The sequence below is a fragment of the Panthera uncia genome, chromosome B4 (genome assembly GCF_023721935.1).
Source record: "Panthera uncia isolate 11264 chromosome B4, Puncia_PCG_1.0, whole genome shotgun sequence".
NCBI lineage: Eukaryota > Metazoa > Chordata > Mammalia > Carnivora > Felidae > Panthera > Panthera uncia.
In genome coordinates this window covers 25,678,464-25,694,359 of record NC_064809.1, presented here as the reverse complement: position 1 = coordinate 25,694,359, position 15,896 = coordinate 25,678,464, and the positions used below count along the sequence as shown (strand labels likewise).

General features: G+C 47.7%; 1 protein-coding gene across 1 annotated transcript; it reads right to left on the bottom strand.

The window, feature by feature from the left end:
• Positions 1-8,571: 8,571 nt before the first annotated feature.
• On the bottom strand, positions 8,572-15,140 carry BAMBI (BMP and activin membrane bound inhibitor). The gene is made up of 3 exons (XM_049626950.1): positions 14,634-15,140; positions 11,089-11,376; positions 8,572-10,635 (listed from the first exon to the last, which is right to left on the bottom strand). Exons 1-3 carry the CDS (start codon positions 14,707-14,709, stop codon positions 10,217-10,219), a joined length of 783 nt encoding a protein of 260 aa, XP_049482907.1. The 5' UTR covers positions 14,710-15,140; the 3' UTR covers positions 8,572-10,216.
• Between the last annotated feature and the right edge of the window lie 756 nt (positions 15,141-15,896).

Genomic DNA, 15,896 nt, shown 5'->3' with positions numbered 1-15,896 from the left:
GGGGGGGGGGGGGCAAGTGCCAAGTTGGAGCGTGCGCTCTCCGAGGAGACTGACAAGCCCCCTCCCTAGCGGCGGGCAGCATGGGCCAGGGCGCGTGTGCGCACCCCCACCTCGCAGCTCTCCCAGGAGCCCCACCGTGACGGCCCAGAGGAGACACCCCGGTGGCTCTGGGAGAAGCTCCCTCTTCCATTTTCCTAGTCAAAGGCACCCACTCAGTTTCATCGGAGCTGTATCGTGTTTTTAGTCTAACCAAAGAGTGGATGCTCCTCAATTGTTCTGCCTGCGGCAAGAATTAGAGGAGTTATAATTGGGGAAGTTCAGATTTCAATGAGAGCTATCAGGCAAGGGCCTTGGAGGGATGGACAGTGACTTGTGGGGTCAAAGGGCCCCAGAGAAATTGCCAGTATATTCTCAGTCCCAGGTGTAGTGGCCCCTTCTCTGCATCACCTTCCTGGGCCTGAGCACCCCAGTTTACCTCATACCCCCTAAGTCCCTAAGTTCCAACCCCACGTTCTTAGCAGATAAAGAATGGCCACCAGGAAAGGTAAGGCTATGTGTGTCTGGGGGGTTGGTGAGGTGACGTACAATGTGATTGTTGAATGTGTAGTCAAGGCTGTATCTAGACAACCAGTGCTCCAGGCCCAGGCAGGCAGGATCACCCAGGTCTGGTCCAGGACCTTGACGTCACGGCACAAGGTTAACGCGAGAGAGCTTCCCAATCAAAGCCTAAGTCAAGAGCGACGGTCCAATCAAGTCACTGGAAAACAAACCGGCTGGGCAGAAAAGCAAAAGCCAAATACGTGATCAAGAGAGAAAGGACATGAAGCCAGGGCAAAAGGGGTCAGAACCAGCTTGAGGCAGAACCCAGAGAGACGGCGTGAGCTGTGGGGAGCCATAGACAGGCAAGAAACCTCAAGTCTAAAGGGAGCAGTGGAGATAGGATGCTATCCTCGGCCAGAAAGCCCATGACCAAGGCGGTCAGAAGAAACAGGGGAAAGGGAAAGACCCAAAATGAGTGGAAAGGCTTAAGATTAAGAGCTGGTCAGCTGAGAAATGTGTCTGCAACTGGCTTCCGTGTCTCACTCAGCGAACATCCTCAGCAAGTGTCAGGTGGCTGCTTTCAGATGCTGTGCTCACACGTGAGGCACACAGACAAATTCCCGGGCTTGCAGAAGTCCCGCCGATCTGTCACTATCTCAGGGAACACAAACCAGAGGCTAACATACAGGAACACAAAAAGGCGCAGAACCATACGAGTCACAACATTCTTAGTAAGGAATAGGAAATGACAGGAAGTGACAAATCAGCTTTATTACCAAAGCGGAAGGTCGCCTGGGTGCTTCAGTCCGTTGAGGATCCGACCCTTGGTTTCGGCTCAGGTCATGAGCTCACGGTCCGTGGGATCGAGCCCCACATGGGGCTCCATGCTGTTAGCACTGGGCCTGTTTGGGATTCTCTCTGCCCCTCCCTCGGTCTCTCTGTCTCTCTCTCTCTCTCTGTGTCTCTCTCTCTCAAAATAAATAAGTGCACTTTAAAAAAAAAAAAAGGCTGAATTGTGTTTTTAGTCTAACACATTTCTTGGAAGCACAGATTATTGAAAGAACCTTCTTTATGAATGCAGTCTGACACAAAATTCTATTTCGCCTCTCGCACTCCTGTGCGGGTGACCTTTGCAGGCCCTTCACCCGAACCCCCAAGCAGCAAGACAGCCGCAGTGCTCCTGCCGCCTGTACTCAATGCAGTGAACTGTGGCTTGGCCCTCTGTCAACTAAGTCAGCAGAGCAAACTAACACGCTCGACAGGTGTGTATTCATTAACAGGATGTGCAAAAACAGGTATTTGCTGGAACAGGGAGCAGATAACGTGCCCTTCCTGATTTGGGACAGTGTTAGCACAAACTGTCCTGTGCTGATGTTCAGCACGATAATTGTTCCTAAGGAGCAGCATTTTCCTGCAAGGGATGTTGTCGTTTCAATATTTTCGCCTCAACGTTGAGTACTTTCCTGCTGTCTAGAGCAAAATATAAGCATGGAAAGGTGAAATTGAGCAAATGAAAGACACTCACAAATAAAAGAGATTAAGCATCGCTAAATCTTTGAATCTATTCAGTCCGTAAAGTAAGAGTGATGACCGCTGACCACCTGTGTGTCTTTTCTAGACGGTTCGAGGGCCCTTAAAGGAATAGTATCTCGTAGGAACGGCTAACGTTTACAGCTTTGCAAAGAATCGAGCTAAACCTTTGTTTGCATCATCTCATTTAATCCCCCCAACAACTCAAAGTGCTGATAATATTATTATCCCCATTATGTAAATGAAGAAACTGAACTTGAACCCAGGTCCCTCTGAGGGCAAAACCATACACACCCACGGCGGCTATAAAGACTCTAAAAATGTTAGGATGAGCACTTCGAACAAAGGCTTTTGACTTAAAAAGTTCATACGAAGACACAAGCCAGTGAGAGACTCAATGGCAGGTCTTTCTTTTGGCCTAGGAGGGAGGTGCTTTTTCCCGGAATAGGTATGAAGACGAAGCCAAAGGAAATGGCCGATTTATTTTTTTCCAGACGAGGTATTTATGTGATGGATATTCTGAAGACAGGAGTATTTTTCCTTTCAGTTGTTTGCTGTTCTGGTGGCTCAGCCCTAGCCAGGGGACCTAGAGAAACTCCAGAACGTCGTGAGCCCATGGCTTCCCAGCAGGTTACCCCCGTCTGGGTCAGTCTGGGGACCAGCAGTGCACTTCCGCCCCTGAAGCCCAACCTGAGTTAATGACAATGCTGGGGCCCTGCTGGACCTAATTCAATGCTGAGAGCCATGAAAAAAAGAGCTCCATAAATCTTCTGCCCACGAAGAAAAGGTCGGGCTTCCCGCTTTGGGATAAACAAATTCAGCACTTCAAAGCAACCTGTTAGCTACTCACCACAATTTGCATACAAATGCCAACAAACAACCTCCCATTGTTAAAACAAGCCGCTTAAGGCGGTCGGACTTTATTGCCCACCAATAGCGTTTGTCACAATCCAGGGCCTTGCAAGATTTACCTCCTAACCTGCTTCACAATCAAGTGTCAGGCTGGGAAATGACCCTTGACATTTAGCAATCCCGGATGGACAGACAATCCCCCCTCCCCTCCCCTCCCCCCCCCCTCAGTCTCCAAGCAGCACCACCTCCAGGCTATGTCAGCCTGTGAATTCGGTAGCCAGAAGCGGAGAATCCCAGGGGAAAACGAGCTCCAGCGCGATCAGTGCTGCCCCGCATTTTGCACAGAGAATAGGTACGTTTCCTCTTTCCCGCCAAACAGTTTGTGTTTGAATGTTGACAACACTGCTGCTTTTAAAGAAATGGGGCTGCTCTTTTCCACACTTTATTCATATTTTTTTTTAAGGTTGGTAAGGAAGAATACATTTTTTAGATGTTTTGTATTTATTTTTGAAAGAGAGCGCACGCGAGCATGCAAGGGGGAGGGGCGGGGGGGGGGGGCGAACAGAGGATCCAAAGCCGGCTCCACGTTGCTGACAGCCCCAAGCCCAATGCAGGGCCTGAACTCACGAACTGTGAGATCATGACCTGAGCTGAAGTCGGCCTCTCAGCGGACTGAGCCACCCAGGCACCCCATACTGGTATTTTTAACACACGCTACCGGAAGCCTGTTGACGGTTTGATCCAGCGCTCGTAGAAAATATAAATGTATGTTTATACATTATTATATAAATATAAATATAAATAATATAAATATAAAATACTTTTAATAAATAAAAGGCTTATGGGAAACTAGAAACAATAGTTAGGAAGTTATGATCATCCCCCCCTCCCCACGCACACGTTTTTTAACTTGCACTTCATTATTTAAAGTTACCTACGCAATAAGTAATTTTCTTGAGAGAACACTGATAATCAAAGAAACATATATAAAGGCTCAACTATAAAAGTACAAATGGATGCATAAGAGCCATTTGGATTTTGAAGTAAAAGGTAATCCTTTAATGAAGATGCTAGGTGTGTGGAGAGGGGTGGGTAATGTGTAACTAACCTTTGGTGTGACCTTGAATGCAGGACGCAGCAAGATATTTGTTGCTTTTATTATAGCCTCTGGTGAGAGGTTCAGTTCCGGAGGAGAAAAAAGGATCCGCCCAAGTTACCCCTGTGTGGCTGGGACAAGCAGGTTGAAGATGAAATAGCTTGCGGATTTCAGGTTCTTCACCTATTGGCCCAACAAAACTCTCAGCGGCTTATTTTTTTTAATTCCTTGGAGAAACACCGTGTGATGACAACTTTGGATACTTCGGAATACCTAGAATGAAAGTACAATTCTTAGCTTGATGGAGAATAAGGATATGCTTCTAGGTGAAAAGTAGTATCCTTAAATCAGCTTGGAGATGGGCACCAAGTTTAAAAGGTGGGGATGCATTTGACCTTAGCAATGCTTCATTAATTTTCAGATCCATTTCAATTGCTTCTCCTTAACTCCCTTCATGAGCAACTTGTTTTCCTTTGGACTTCCCATACGACATTGTAACTCTTTAACACAATAGTTCAGGAGTGCCTGGGTGGCTCAGTGGGTTAAGCATCTGACTCTTGATTTCTGCATAGGTCATGGCTCAGGTCATGAGCTCACCCTTCGTGAGTTCAAGCCCCACATGGGACTCGTCACTGACAACATGGAGCTGGTTTGGGATTCTCTTCTCTCCCTCTTTCTCTACCCCTCCCCTGCTCGTGTGCTCATGCTCTCTCTCCCCCTCTCTCTCTCTCTCAAAATAAGCATTTTTAAAAATATTTTAAAAACTTAAACGATAGTTGAAAGAGTGGGGAAACCAAAGAGAAAGACAGTTGTTTATTTACTGACAGCCTGGATTCAGATGCTTACTGCAAGACATCTCATTCTCCCTTCACTTCATTCTCTCCTTGGATCACAGCAATTTACAAAGGCTATTGGTCTCCAGCCCCTCCCCACTGGGAGCTCACAGTTTAATCCCCAAATCCGGGTGAGAAATACCCCATTTATCGAGGCAACTGTGAGTGAAAGTCTTGGGTATCAAAATCACATCCACTAAATGTAGTAAAAAAAAAAAAAAAAAAAAGGAAAGAAAGAAAAGAAATGCCTCGGCGTGGACTCCCAACACTGGAAAAGTAAGAGACTGCTTTTAGAAGTGTGGTGTTTTTCCACTGTCCTCATCAGTTCCCCAGGGAAATTCCAAGGGGAAGAGACCAGGGATAAAGAGCTTTCTGTATTTCTCTTGGTTTTAACTGCTAAAACAATTTTTGTTCCATTAGGTTTGTAATATGAGAGCTTTCACAGTGAATTTATACAACAGCCTCTGACTTTATTAATTCATCACAACGAACTTAGTCTTCACGTGTCTAAAACAAATTGCTGACTTCCCACAAATTCCAACATCTGCTTACACACTGCCTTGAAAACTCGTTCAATGGAAAATGAGTCCAGGATTTCAAAGACTGTTCTGCTAGCATGGCACATATGTATATATGCTATATACATACGTGTATTTATATACATATAAACAGTTATCAACTCCGCTCTTCAGGATTCTGCTCAGGGTAATCCAACATCAGTCTGATCTGCAAGATACAGGCTGCTAAACGCAATCTGAAATAGCCTCCAACAGGCCGGCTGGCTACTAGCTACACTAGATGGAAGGAATCTCCTAGAAGTCTTGAGGAATGATGGATGGATGCCTTGAGATATTGTGTAATTGCTTATCCAAAGTGTCTCCCAGGATAGCTCATCAATGCCTTTCCTGGAATCCCTTTTAATATTCATAGAATGGCAAAAGTTTGTAGAAATATGGCTGGCAGGCCTCCCCCATAATACATACTTTGAAACTCTCCAAAGCAGATCCATTGGAAAATCGCCACTATCCTGCAAGTAGTATGCCCCTAGCTGGCTACCCCCGTCTCCGACACCTCCCCAGGTCTATCTCCAAATTTCCAGAATGGCAGACAGGTGAATTACGCCATCACACCCCAAAATGGGCTACAGCATTAGTCGACTAGCCAGGACATGTTCAGGGTCGAAAACTGTACTCCAAAGAAAGAGTTGTCAAATTTTGAAAGCGCGTTTAATTTTGTTACTTCATTGGATCTCAAATTCTCAGATCAATTCTTAAATCAGCCGAGTGAGGACAACATTGACAGAATGACGAGAGGGAAGAAGAGTGAGTTGGTGTCTAAAACAGTCCTTTTTTCCATTACACTTGTGACCCACAGAGTCACTGACTAAATTAATTTCATCTAGGGAAATGAACTGGATTTTTCGCTAACTAGGACACCCTTCCCCACCCCACACCCCGCCCCCCACAACCCCAAATAGGTACATAAAACCAAAATGTTATCAGTAGCCACTAGATTAACCCAAAAGGAAACAATTATATATCTCATTAGTAGATGAGAGGCTAAAAGCAATAAATTAAAAACAAATATTAAAAATGCTATATGCATTCTGCAGTTCAGCTCGAGTATGCACGATCCGAAATACTACAGTCAGGTAAATAGCCACTGGAAAGGCAATAGCTCTCAAATTTTGAGGAATATTCTGTTGGGCCACTCTGGTTCACCCAAGACCCTCATGTATATTAATAGAAATAATGACTATACCTCCATACAATAATCTTATAGAGATTATCGCCCCCATTTTATGGGTAACAAAACTGAGTACTCAGAGAGCTTAAGTAATTTGCCCAAGTTCACACAGCTGGTAGAGACAATGGCAGCATTGGAACCCAGGCTGTGAGACTCCAAAGTGCACTTGACCACTACTATCCTGTATGAGTTGGGCCTCATCGTTCCGTGTAACTTTCAGAGGCTTAACGTTATTCGGGCGGAGACAGAGAAGAGGACCAATTAGAGGTTATAAGGAAAAAAATCTGTCCTGGCCCCAAAAAGGCTAGTTCCAGACTCATGATACTAGATGTCACTGCTTTCAAGCTTTTAGCCTATAATCAACCCATATTGAAACCAGATTTACGAGCTCTTCAGAGGAGAGCTTTGTGATTTTCTAAAGCAGACATGTTTGGTATTTTAGAAGGTCAAACCCCCTATGGTGCCGTGTTTTTAATAAAATCAGTTCAGCAGAAATTAGAGACACCCCAGTCAATTTCTAGGAAGCCTCTGAACCATTCAAAATAAGGGGGAGGGGGGGAAGAACATAAAAGACATAACCGCGTACAGACCCATTTTTTCCAAAGGGGTAGAACGTAAGGGGTGTAGATATAGGAACATCATGGCAAATTTGGTCCCATTTGTCTCCGGTTTGGGCAAATTTCCACTTGGAAAAAATATTACTTTTGGGGGGAGTTCTATGTCAATATTAAACAAGGGCTGTTCCTGGTCAGCCCGGCCTTGTACTGTCACCTCAGAGTAACAGTAAACATCTCTATGAGGGAAAAACCAACAAACCAGTCATCACCTTTCTTACATCACCGAATCAGGTAGGTAGTTATTTCATGAAGGGCCCTTTATCTCCGCGCTTGGCAACTTCCACCCTCTCCGAGGAAAGCAAAAGGAGCGCCTATATTTAGTTCTTGGTAAAAATCAAAGTTGAGAAACCTGTAATATTTTCGTCGAAAGGCCAAGTTCTGCCCAGATCTGACTTTTAAGACTGGTGGCGAGGGCATGTGCGAATACAAGTGAATAAATATCTCATTTAGTATTTATGAATACTAACCATGAAGGGGAAAGGGCTCGTAATGAGGAAGAGACACAAGGCCAGTCTCTTATGCGGCTAGCACCTTAGCACCTGGGACACCCAGTCTGCCCACGAGGGCGGGGGGGGGGGGCCACAGGGCCACCACCCCACTGAACGGGGAGGTGTCAACCGCCTCGTGAGTTTCCAGAAGGAACAAGAGGCAGCGAACACAGAACACGGAAGTGGAGACATTCGACGTTCACCTTCCACAAAATGTGATCGCAGCACCCGCCGAGACCCAGGCCCTTCCTGGAGGATGGAGTTTCCTGGTTTCCGAGTGTTTCAAAACAGAAGACTATTTTTTATTCTTTTTTTTAAAGATTTATTTCTGAGTAATCTCTACACCCAATGCCCGCAACCCCGAGATCCGGAATCGTATGCCCTACCAACTAAGCCAGCCAGGCACCCCCAACACAGGACTTGAAATCCTTCGTTGCCTTATTTAAGGAATTGCCGAGTTCCTGGTTAACTGGTATTTGGAAGAAATGAGGTGAATAGAGAATAACAGCAGGGCCAGCAGGGGAAAACTAACTACACAGAGCTAATACAAACACTGCCTACCCGGAAGAATCGCCGAGCTCGTAGGATGCTGTGCATGAAAGGAGAATGGCAAAGGAGCGGGAAGTCTTCATTTTCAAGCTGCGAAGCTCCTGTAATTTGATCTGGAGTACAAGTGCAGGTGAGGGTAGAAACCCCAACGACTGGCAACTTCAGTGAAGTCTCTTCCCTAGACAGGTGTGCATAGTTAGGCCCCACAATTCTGTGGCTCCCTCAAGAAGTGCCACTCCTAAAACTTAACCCATTTTATAAACTGTAAACCACGCGTGCAAGAACCGTAATTCTCAAAAAGCACAATACGAATGCTGTCATTTATTAAAATGTGTATTTATTCCATAGCCTACTTTGTATGGGGCTGTGGTCTACCAATTATTAAATAATCTAGGTTACTGTTTTTAGACTAGTCATTGCAACTCAGATTCTTCCATGAACGTGGCTACTGCATCTGTCTTCAGGGATCCAAATTATGCTGATCATAAAATATTCCCCCAAATACGCACACACGCAAAGAATCCCTTAACACTTATCAAAGACAACCCCATACTCAAATATGCAGACTATAGGTTAATTTTTAGCAGAAGTTTCAAATATACAAAAGAATCGAGGGAAAAAAAAAATCCTATGTGGCAAATTCTTCTCACGTGTAAGATAACAAAGACCTATTTGGGGGGAAAATATGCAAATGCAGCATGGGTTTAAATTCAGCCTGAGAAGTGTTGCCAGACAGAAAAGTCCGGCAGGAATGGAAACACAGTCTATCAGTGGCTGAAGTCAATGTCAGGGGCAGGGGGTCCCAGTGGTACTGTGTGTTCTTTAAATCTCAATTGATACAAATAACGTTCACTGTTGAAACCCTTTCTAAACATTGAGAGGTAAAAAAAAAAAAAAAACAAAAAACAAGTTAGCATAACACTGTGTTGAAGGAAGGTTTGCAAACTAGGAGCATGATACAATCAAGTTTGGCTAATTTGGGGTCCACAATATTTAACGTGATTTGACACAAAGTTAACCGATAAATTAATCAACAGCAAAAGGAGACAATGACTAACTTGGACTAAGAGAAGAAGTTTCCTTTAGTGGGTTTGGTCTGGCTTTCCTTTTGGGGTTGGAGGTAGACACATTTTAAAAAGAAGCATTCCAGAGCATCTGGAGTAAGCTGAGAAATATTACCTTTGCTAAGGCAACTCCAGATACTGATCCATCTTATCTGACCTGGTATAAGTAAGTCTAAGATTTCTCGCAGATAAAAGCTAAAAACCAGAACTGTCCTAACAAAAAACCGGGGGGGGGGGGGGGGGGGGGGGGGGTGAGACACTGAACGATGGGCAGTACACATTTGGAAATTTTCCACGCTGTGAGAAAATTACAAATACACAAGGAAGAATGAACAAGATCTTGGTCTTGTTTCAAAACAAAACAAAACAAAACAAAACAAAACAAAAGTCAAGCCCAATCCTAGAGTGGAGACCTTATCAGAATCAGCAACAGTAGAATCAACAACAGATCTTCGTTTGTGGAATGAACGTGTCGTTTCTTACACTTCCCACTTAGTTTGTTTTTAATTTATGACAAGACACGGCTAAATTTCAGACAAAAAATATAGATATATTTTTTAAATCTTTACAATAAATCAGGACGTCGGAGCTGACACAGAGCACATGTCAGTTTATTTAGGTGCTCGATTCCAGCTCGCGCAGATGCAAATAACCCTGGTAACAGTTGAGTGCACAGTCCTCTCTTTGCTTTTTCTAATTTTAAAGCAAAGAATACATCTGACTGCCTTCAAGTCTGTGCAAATAATCCTTCAGAAGAAATATCCAAGATTCTGTCTGCAGAGGTCATTTGGTCTCTCCCAGATGATGACGTGAGTTTGTTTTTCTTCAGATAAAGTGCTCCTGTCCAGCAGAACTCAAGGCCTTCAAAGCGTCCGAGAACTTGGGTGCGGATGAGGCCCTGTCATACGAACTCCAGCTTCCCGTGCCCGCTGTACATGCCCCAGTGAACGAGCGAGAGGATCTTGTCGTTGCTGAGGTCCGCCTGCCTCAGTTTGTCACAGGTCAGGCAGCAATTCTCGTGCCCGCTCACGGGCACCATGCATTCCAAGTCCAACTTTGCCACCTGCCCCTTTTTGGAATGGTGTCCGTGAAAGCTGTAATGCAAACGCGACAGCATCTGCTGCCGCTGGTCCTGCAGTCTCTTGTTCTCGCTTCGAAGCATCCTCAAGGCTAACATGATAAGCAACACTAAAATCAGGCCGCCGGCGATGGGAACAGCGATCACCGCTGCCCGGAACCACAACTCTTTGGAAGAGGTCAGCTCCTGCACTTTGGTGATGAGGTTCCTGCTCCCGTCGTGCCGATACCGGTTTCCTGGTCCTGAGGGAGTACAAGGAACGAGGAGACTGTGTTAACCCCTCCTGTGGAATGGACACTTACGATCATCTATCCGTCTGGCACGACGCACCCCATCTAAAAGAAGCTTACAGTGACCTCGGCAACTTTCAGAAAATGAATGTTGCAAACACGATGCCCAGAGGCTTATAAAAAAACAGGTGTTTAGAGACTGTCGTTACTGAAGAGCAATGGTCTTCTGAGGTCTTGAATGTGTAGAAAAACCAGGCAAAGCCTATCGTGTAGACAGACATCTAATGCTCAGGCAGACATAAAAGCGACTCAACAGAGATGCATCTTTGCACCCAGCCATGCCTCTCCCTCCGGTGTCTCTAATTACATTCACAGCAAAATCAACAGCAGCAGGCACACCAAGTCGCGGCTGCCACAAGCCCGTAGATCAGGCAAGCGTTCTGGTTAGAAAGGGCTTCCACCTACCTGAGGCCTCCCCCTTGGGAGGAGCCAGGACATCCTGCAGCCCTCTGTAATTGCACATATCTTCATGACAGCATCCCAGCGTGGGCATGGTGGTGCCAGAGTGGTTCCGTGCCTGTTTGGCTTGGCAGACATCCGCTGTGCTCGCGAGAGAGTCCAGGCAGCCATGGGTGAGCGGGGAATTTGTGTTCTGGGGATCGAGAAGTCTAGAGAAGCAGGCGCTCAGCTCAGATTTACACATATAGCCAGTGGCCACGCAGTGGGCAGCATCACAATAGCATCTGATTTCACCTGAAAACAAGGAGAAATTGCGTCACACTCCTTCAGGGGGCAGATAATGCATCCCCCTAAGCAACTGCTAAATCGCCAAGATCAAAGGCACTAACTTTTAGAATATTCAGCTGAGGGCCTACAATGGCAGTCCCCGGTAGACTGGAAAAGCCCTAGGTGCTTAAGTTTCAATCCAGTTCAATGTAATTTTAGAAATGTATTAATCCCAATTGCAGAGTATCAGAGTTCAGCCACGTCTGATGAGTTAGCAAGGAATTAAAAATACTACTGTTGGTTTTGAAGGAAAACAATCATCACGATAATTTCTACCGTAAGGTAAATTACACTGTTTATTCATCTTAATCCTACGTGACCATACAACATAAAAATGCTAGGCTTTTTGATTTTGTCAGTATAAATATTTGATCGGAACTACTGAATTGTTTACTACCTTAAAGGGCTGTGCCAAGATTTAAGAGCTTTAGCTAACACCTTATAAAGTTATTAACTAGAAACACAACAATCTAGAAATTGCTCCGGTCAGGAGGTTTTAAAACTATGAAACTGGGCAGCTATTTGCAACCTCTCTAGAAAAGGCAAACTTTGCCTATAAAGATCTTTTCATGCAGAGGAGCTTTTAGTCAGTATATTGTAAAACAGGAACTAGGCAGTTTACAATTAGTGGTTTGCTTGCCAAAGTCAATTTCTTTCAGCCCAAATGGAAAGTCATAAAACTGGGGGCGGAGGGGGGGGGGGGGAGAGGGGGGGGGGGGGGGGGGGGGTTTTAAAAAAAAAAAAAAAAAAAAGGCAAAGCTAACTTCTCCGCCCCTTAACTCCCCAGTTTTACATGTAATTCAACATGGGATCTAAAAGGGGAAACGTTGAAACTGAAAATCCTCCCCTGGTTGAATGAAAAATCCTTAAGGAAACCTCAAATTTTTCTCCAGGAAGTGATTAAAAGTTTCCTTTATAAAACTTATTTGGGGAGTTGCAAGTCACTAGTAACATTTGGTGCATGCGCGCCCTGAGGCTTTTAGCATCAATTTCTAGTTGAAATAATCTGGGTCTCCGAGCTATCCCTAATACCATAGCTGACAGTGGACTCAGGTCACTGTCGTATGCCACAACTAAAGCTACTAGAACGGAACTCAGTTAGGCACACTACCCCTTCCCGGCTTCCCAATCTGAAGTTCTGTCTAGTTACTGAAACCTGTGCTCTGAAATTAAACACCAGGGACTGTGGCTTTATAGACCTCTTCCTACCCTCTCCTTTCTTCCTCCTCCTCTCCCTGAATGCGAATGCCTGAGTAAGGTGTCTCATTTAATTATCTGTCCAGATTCCAGGCCACCGTATGGTGTGCTCAGTTTTCACCAGAGGCTGCTAATGCTTCGGTTCTTAAAAAAAAAAAAACAAAAAAACAAAAAAACAAAACCTGCCAGCTAAACACAGATCTTTGGCAATGGGGAGTTTTTAAACCGTCCAAAGCTGGAGGTCTTTCTCCTATCCTAAATCTGCGCTCCCTGTCCCGGGTCTGGGCCCAAGTCCCTTACCCGGGGAAGACCTTGGGGCTGGAAACCCGCTTTGGCTGGGTTTTTGTCTCCTCTTTCCAATCTTGATGTTTTGCATAAAGGTCACCACTCCTAGGTGGGGAAGACTACATATCCCTAGTCTAACAAATTCCATGTATAGATTTAAAGTAGAAATAAAATGAATGAATAAATAAAATGAAAAGTCCATTCTGATCCTATTCACCTCACTCCTAACACAGAAAAAGAAAAAAAAAAAAGTTAAATGTTTATGAGAGCCTATTTAAAATGCTATATTTGCCATGACCTAAAACAGTCTAATAAAATTTTGACAGGTAACTACGAAAGTTCTAACAACTTTTTTTTTTTTAATTGGAGCCACATTTGAACAAGTTGAATGGACTTTTGTATTACTGTATTAAAACTATATTTCTGTCGTTTCATAAAGTTTCTTCCTGTGGCATGCGAAAGGCCCAAAAAGGGGACTGGTATTTGAAAACAGTGAACAATGCTCTTCTGTTCCCCCCCCTTTCTTGTTACTGTATGTAGTGATTACACAAAAATGTCTGCTTTAGTCAAGATGGCTACAGGAGAGACTGCTGGCTTCTTTTAAAGCTTTTGAAGTCCGCAGCAGTCAGAAATCTCTGATCCCCTAATTATATCATTATCAGGCACATAGTTTCGGTATCTGTGACTTCATGTCAGCCTCAGTCCCTCCCTGTTCTGCCGGCCTTTGATAGGGCCAGGAGGCTCCCCTCTGCAGGCTACCAGGGCTGTTATTTAGGGTTAATTACACCCTTCCTTCCAAAATAAATAAATACTGTAGCACATCATCCTTGCTGGGCTAGCTTATCCTTTAACCTCATGCCTGCTACATGGCAATTAGAGAAGGGGGGTGGTGCAAAAGCGAAATAACGCTTCCCAGTTAAAAAAAAAAAATTATCTGTTCACACAACTATTCATGGAGTTGGGGAGGGGGGAGGTGAGGGGAGGGTAACGTTGAAATCTAGGAGTTCTGGTTATTTCGACCTGAAAGGCGAAAGCCTGCAGGGGGAAATAAAGACCCTGACCTGTGCCTCTTTTTCTTTCTTTTCTTTTGTTTTCTCTTTCTTTTTTTGGTAGTGTGTAAAATACGAGGTGAGCGGTAAGTGGGACCGCTGACAGAGCCTACTCGTCCCAGCCACCGCGAAGCCACACAGCACACACTCCTGCACAGAGAGACACTTCGAGCACCTACTCTCGCACAGGGAGTCACGCACACTCGCTGGCTCACAAAGGCACTCACACACACAAAGCCACAGTGGCGGACAGGGCCGCACGTGGAGACGTGCGGGGACACCCCCACACTCCAGCGCGGTGCCGCCGGGCCGCCCCCGCCCTCGCCCTCGGGGTGCGCAGGGAGGCGGCGGCCCAGCGCACTCCACCGCCCCGCTCCCCGGCTGCAGACGTTCAGAAGTTCGCTACGGACGGACTTCCAAAAACATTGTGACAAGCACTTGCCCTGAGGTCTGACTCCACCTCCACGCGCCGCGCCCGGGACACCCGAGGGGGCGGCCGCGAAGCCACCGCCGCGACTTCTAAGAACAGGCAACTTGTCGCGACCTGCGGGCTCCAGCGCGGGAGGAAACCTCGCCCGCCGCTAACAAAGCCTTGGCAGCCGCCTTCAAAGGCCCGCGGCGGCGGCCGCCCCGGGACCCCCGCGCGCCCCTCCCCGGGGAGCCCGCGCCCCGGGCCGGCCGGCGGGCACCCACCTTTGGTGAGCAGCACGGCCATGGCGCAGAGTTCGAGCTGCAGCCAGATGAAGATGTAGCTGGAATGGCGATCCATTGACGCCCCCCACGGCCGCGGCGCCCCCGCCGGCTCCCGGAGCCGCGGCGCAACTGCAGCCTACGACTCCCGGAGCGCGCAGTGCATGGGTGCTGCCCGGGGCGGCGGGCGCCGTCAGCGACAGGGCGAGGGCCCCGGCCGCGGCCGGAGCATGGAGCGCGGCTTGAGGGGCGCGGAGGAGCCCAGACGACTTTCGCGACTCGACTCCGCAGCCAGCGACTCCTCCGCTCCGCTCGGCGCTGCACTCCCGCGTGAGCTACCGGCCTCGATCCGCGTTGGCCGGGCACTCCGCGAGGGGAGAAGCTCCCCGAGCGCACGCAGAGACCGCCAGCCGCGAGCTCCAGCCTGCGCCCGCCTCAGCCGGCCCGGATCCGCGCCGTAAATAGCGCCCCGCGCCGGGAGCCGGCCAGACACCGCCCCGCCCCCGGCCCCGCCCCGGCAGCGCCAGCGCCGTCCGATTGGCCGCCAGCCTCCAGTCAATCATCCCCGCGGCGAGGAGGCGGGCCCAGAGGGGGGCCAGGAGGGACCTGCCCCGCGGCTCCTGGCGGCGCCGGCGTCTAGGGCCGCGGGCTGGGAGGCTGCGGTCTCCCGCGCTCCCCCTCGCGGATGCCTGCGCGTCCGTGACCTTGTGGAGGCGCGGGGTCGATCCCAGCCTCCGGGTCTGTCTCTGGCACTCGACACCGAGACCCTCACAACTCAGCCTTGGGCCGGCTTCTTTTTTGTTGCCCCCGAAACACGCGAGAGACCGCGCGGCCGCCTGCGAAAGCCCTCCCGGGCCACGCTGCGCGCTTTAGGAACCCCAGGGACAAGTGGCGGTCCCCCGGCGTGCGCCGACGGCCAAGGCGCCCCTGCCCAACCCTCCTGGCTTGCGTGTGGCCAAGGAGGGGGTTCCGTCGGGAGCCCGGAAGGGGGGCGGCCGGGCGCTAGGGTCTGCTTTCTGCCTTCCCCCAGCCGCCCTCCCTCTCAGCGCATCCGCCTCGAGCCGCCTGCCCTGTGATCAATAAAGCCCAGACAGACAGACTGTTGATCAGTGGGAGCCGCTAAGTTCTCCTGGGTAGACAGGGGACGAGTAGCCGGCTAGAGACACTTAACGAAAATTAGCAAATCCAAAAGCACCCGGCGCCAGCGAGACGACACTGGCCGAGACTGACACTCAATTAACCACCCCCCAAACAATCGTAGGCAAA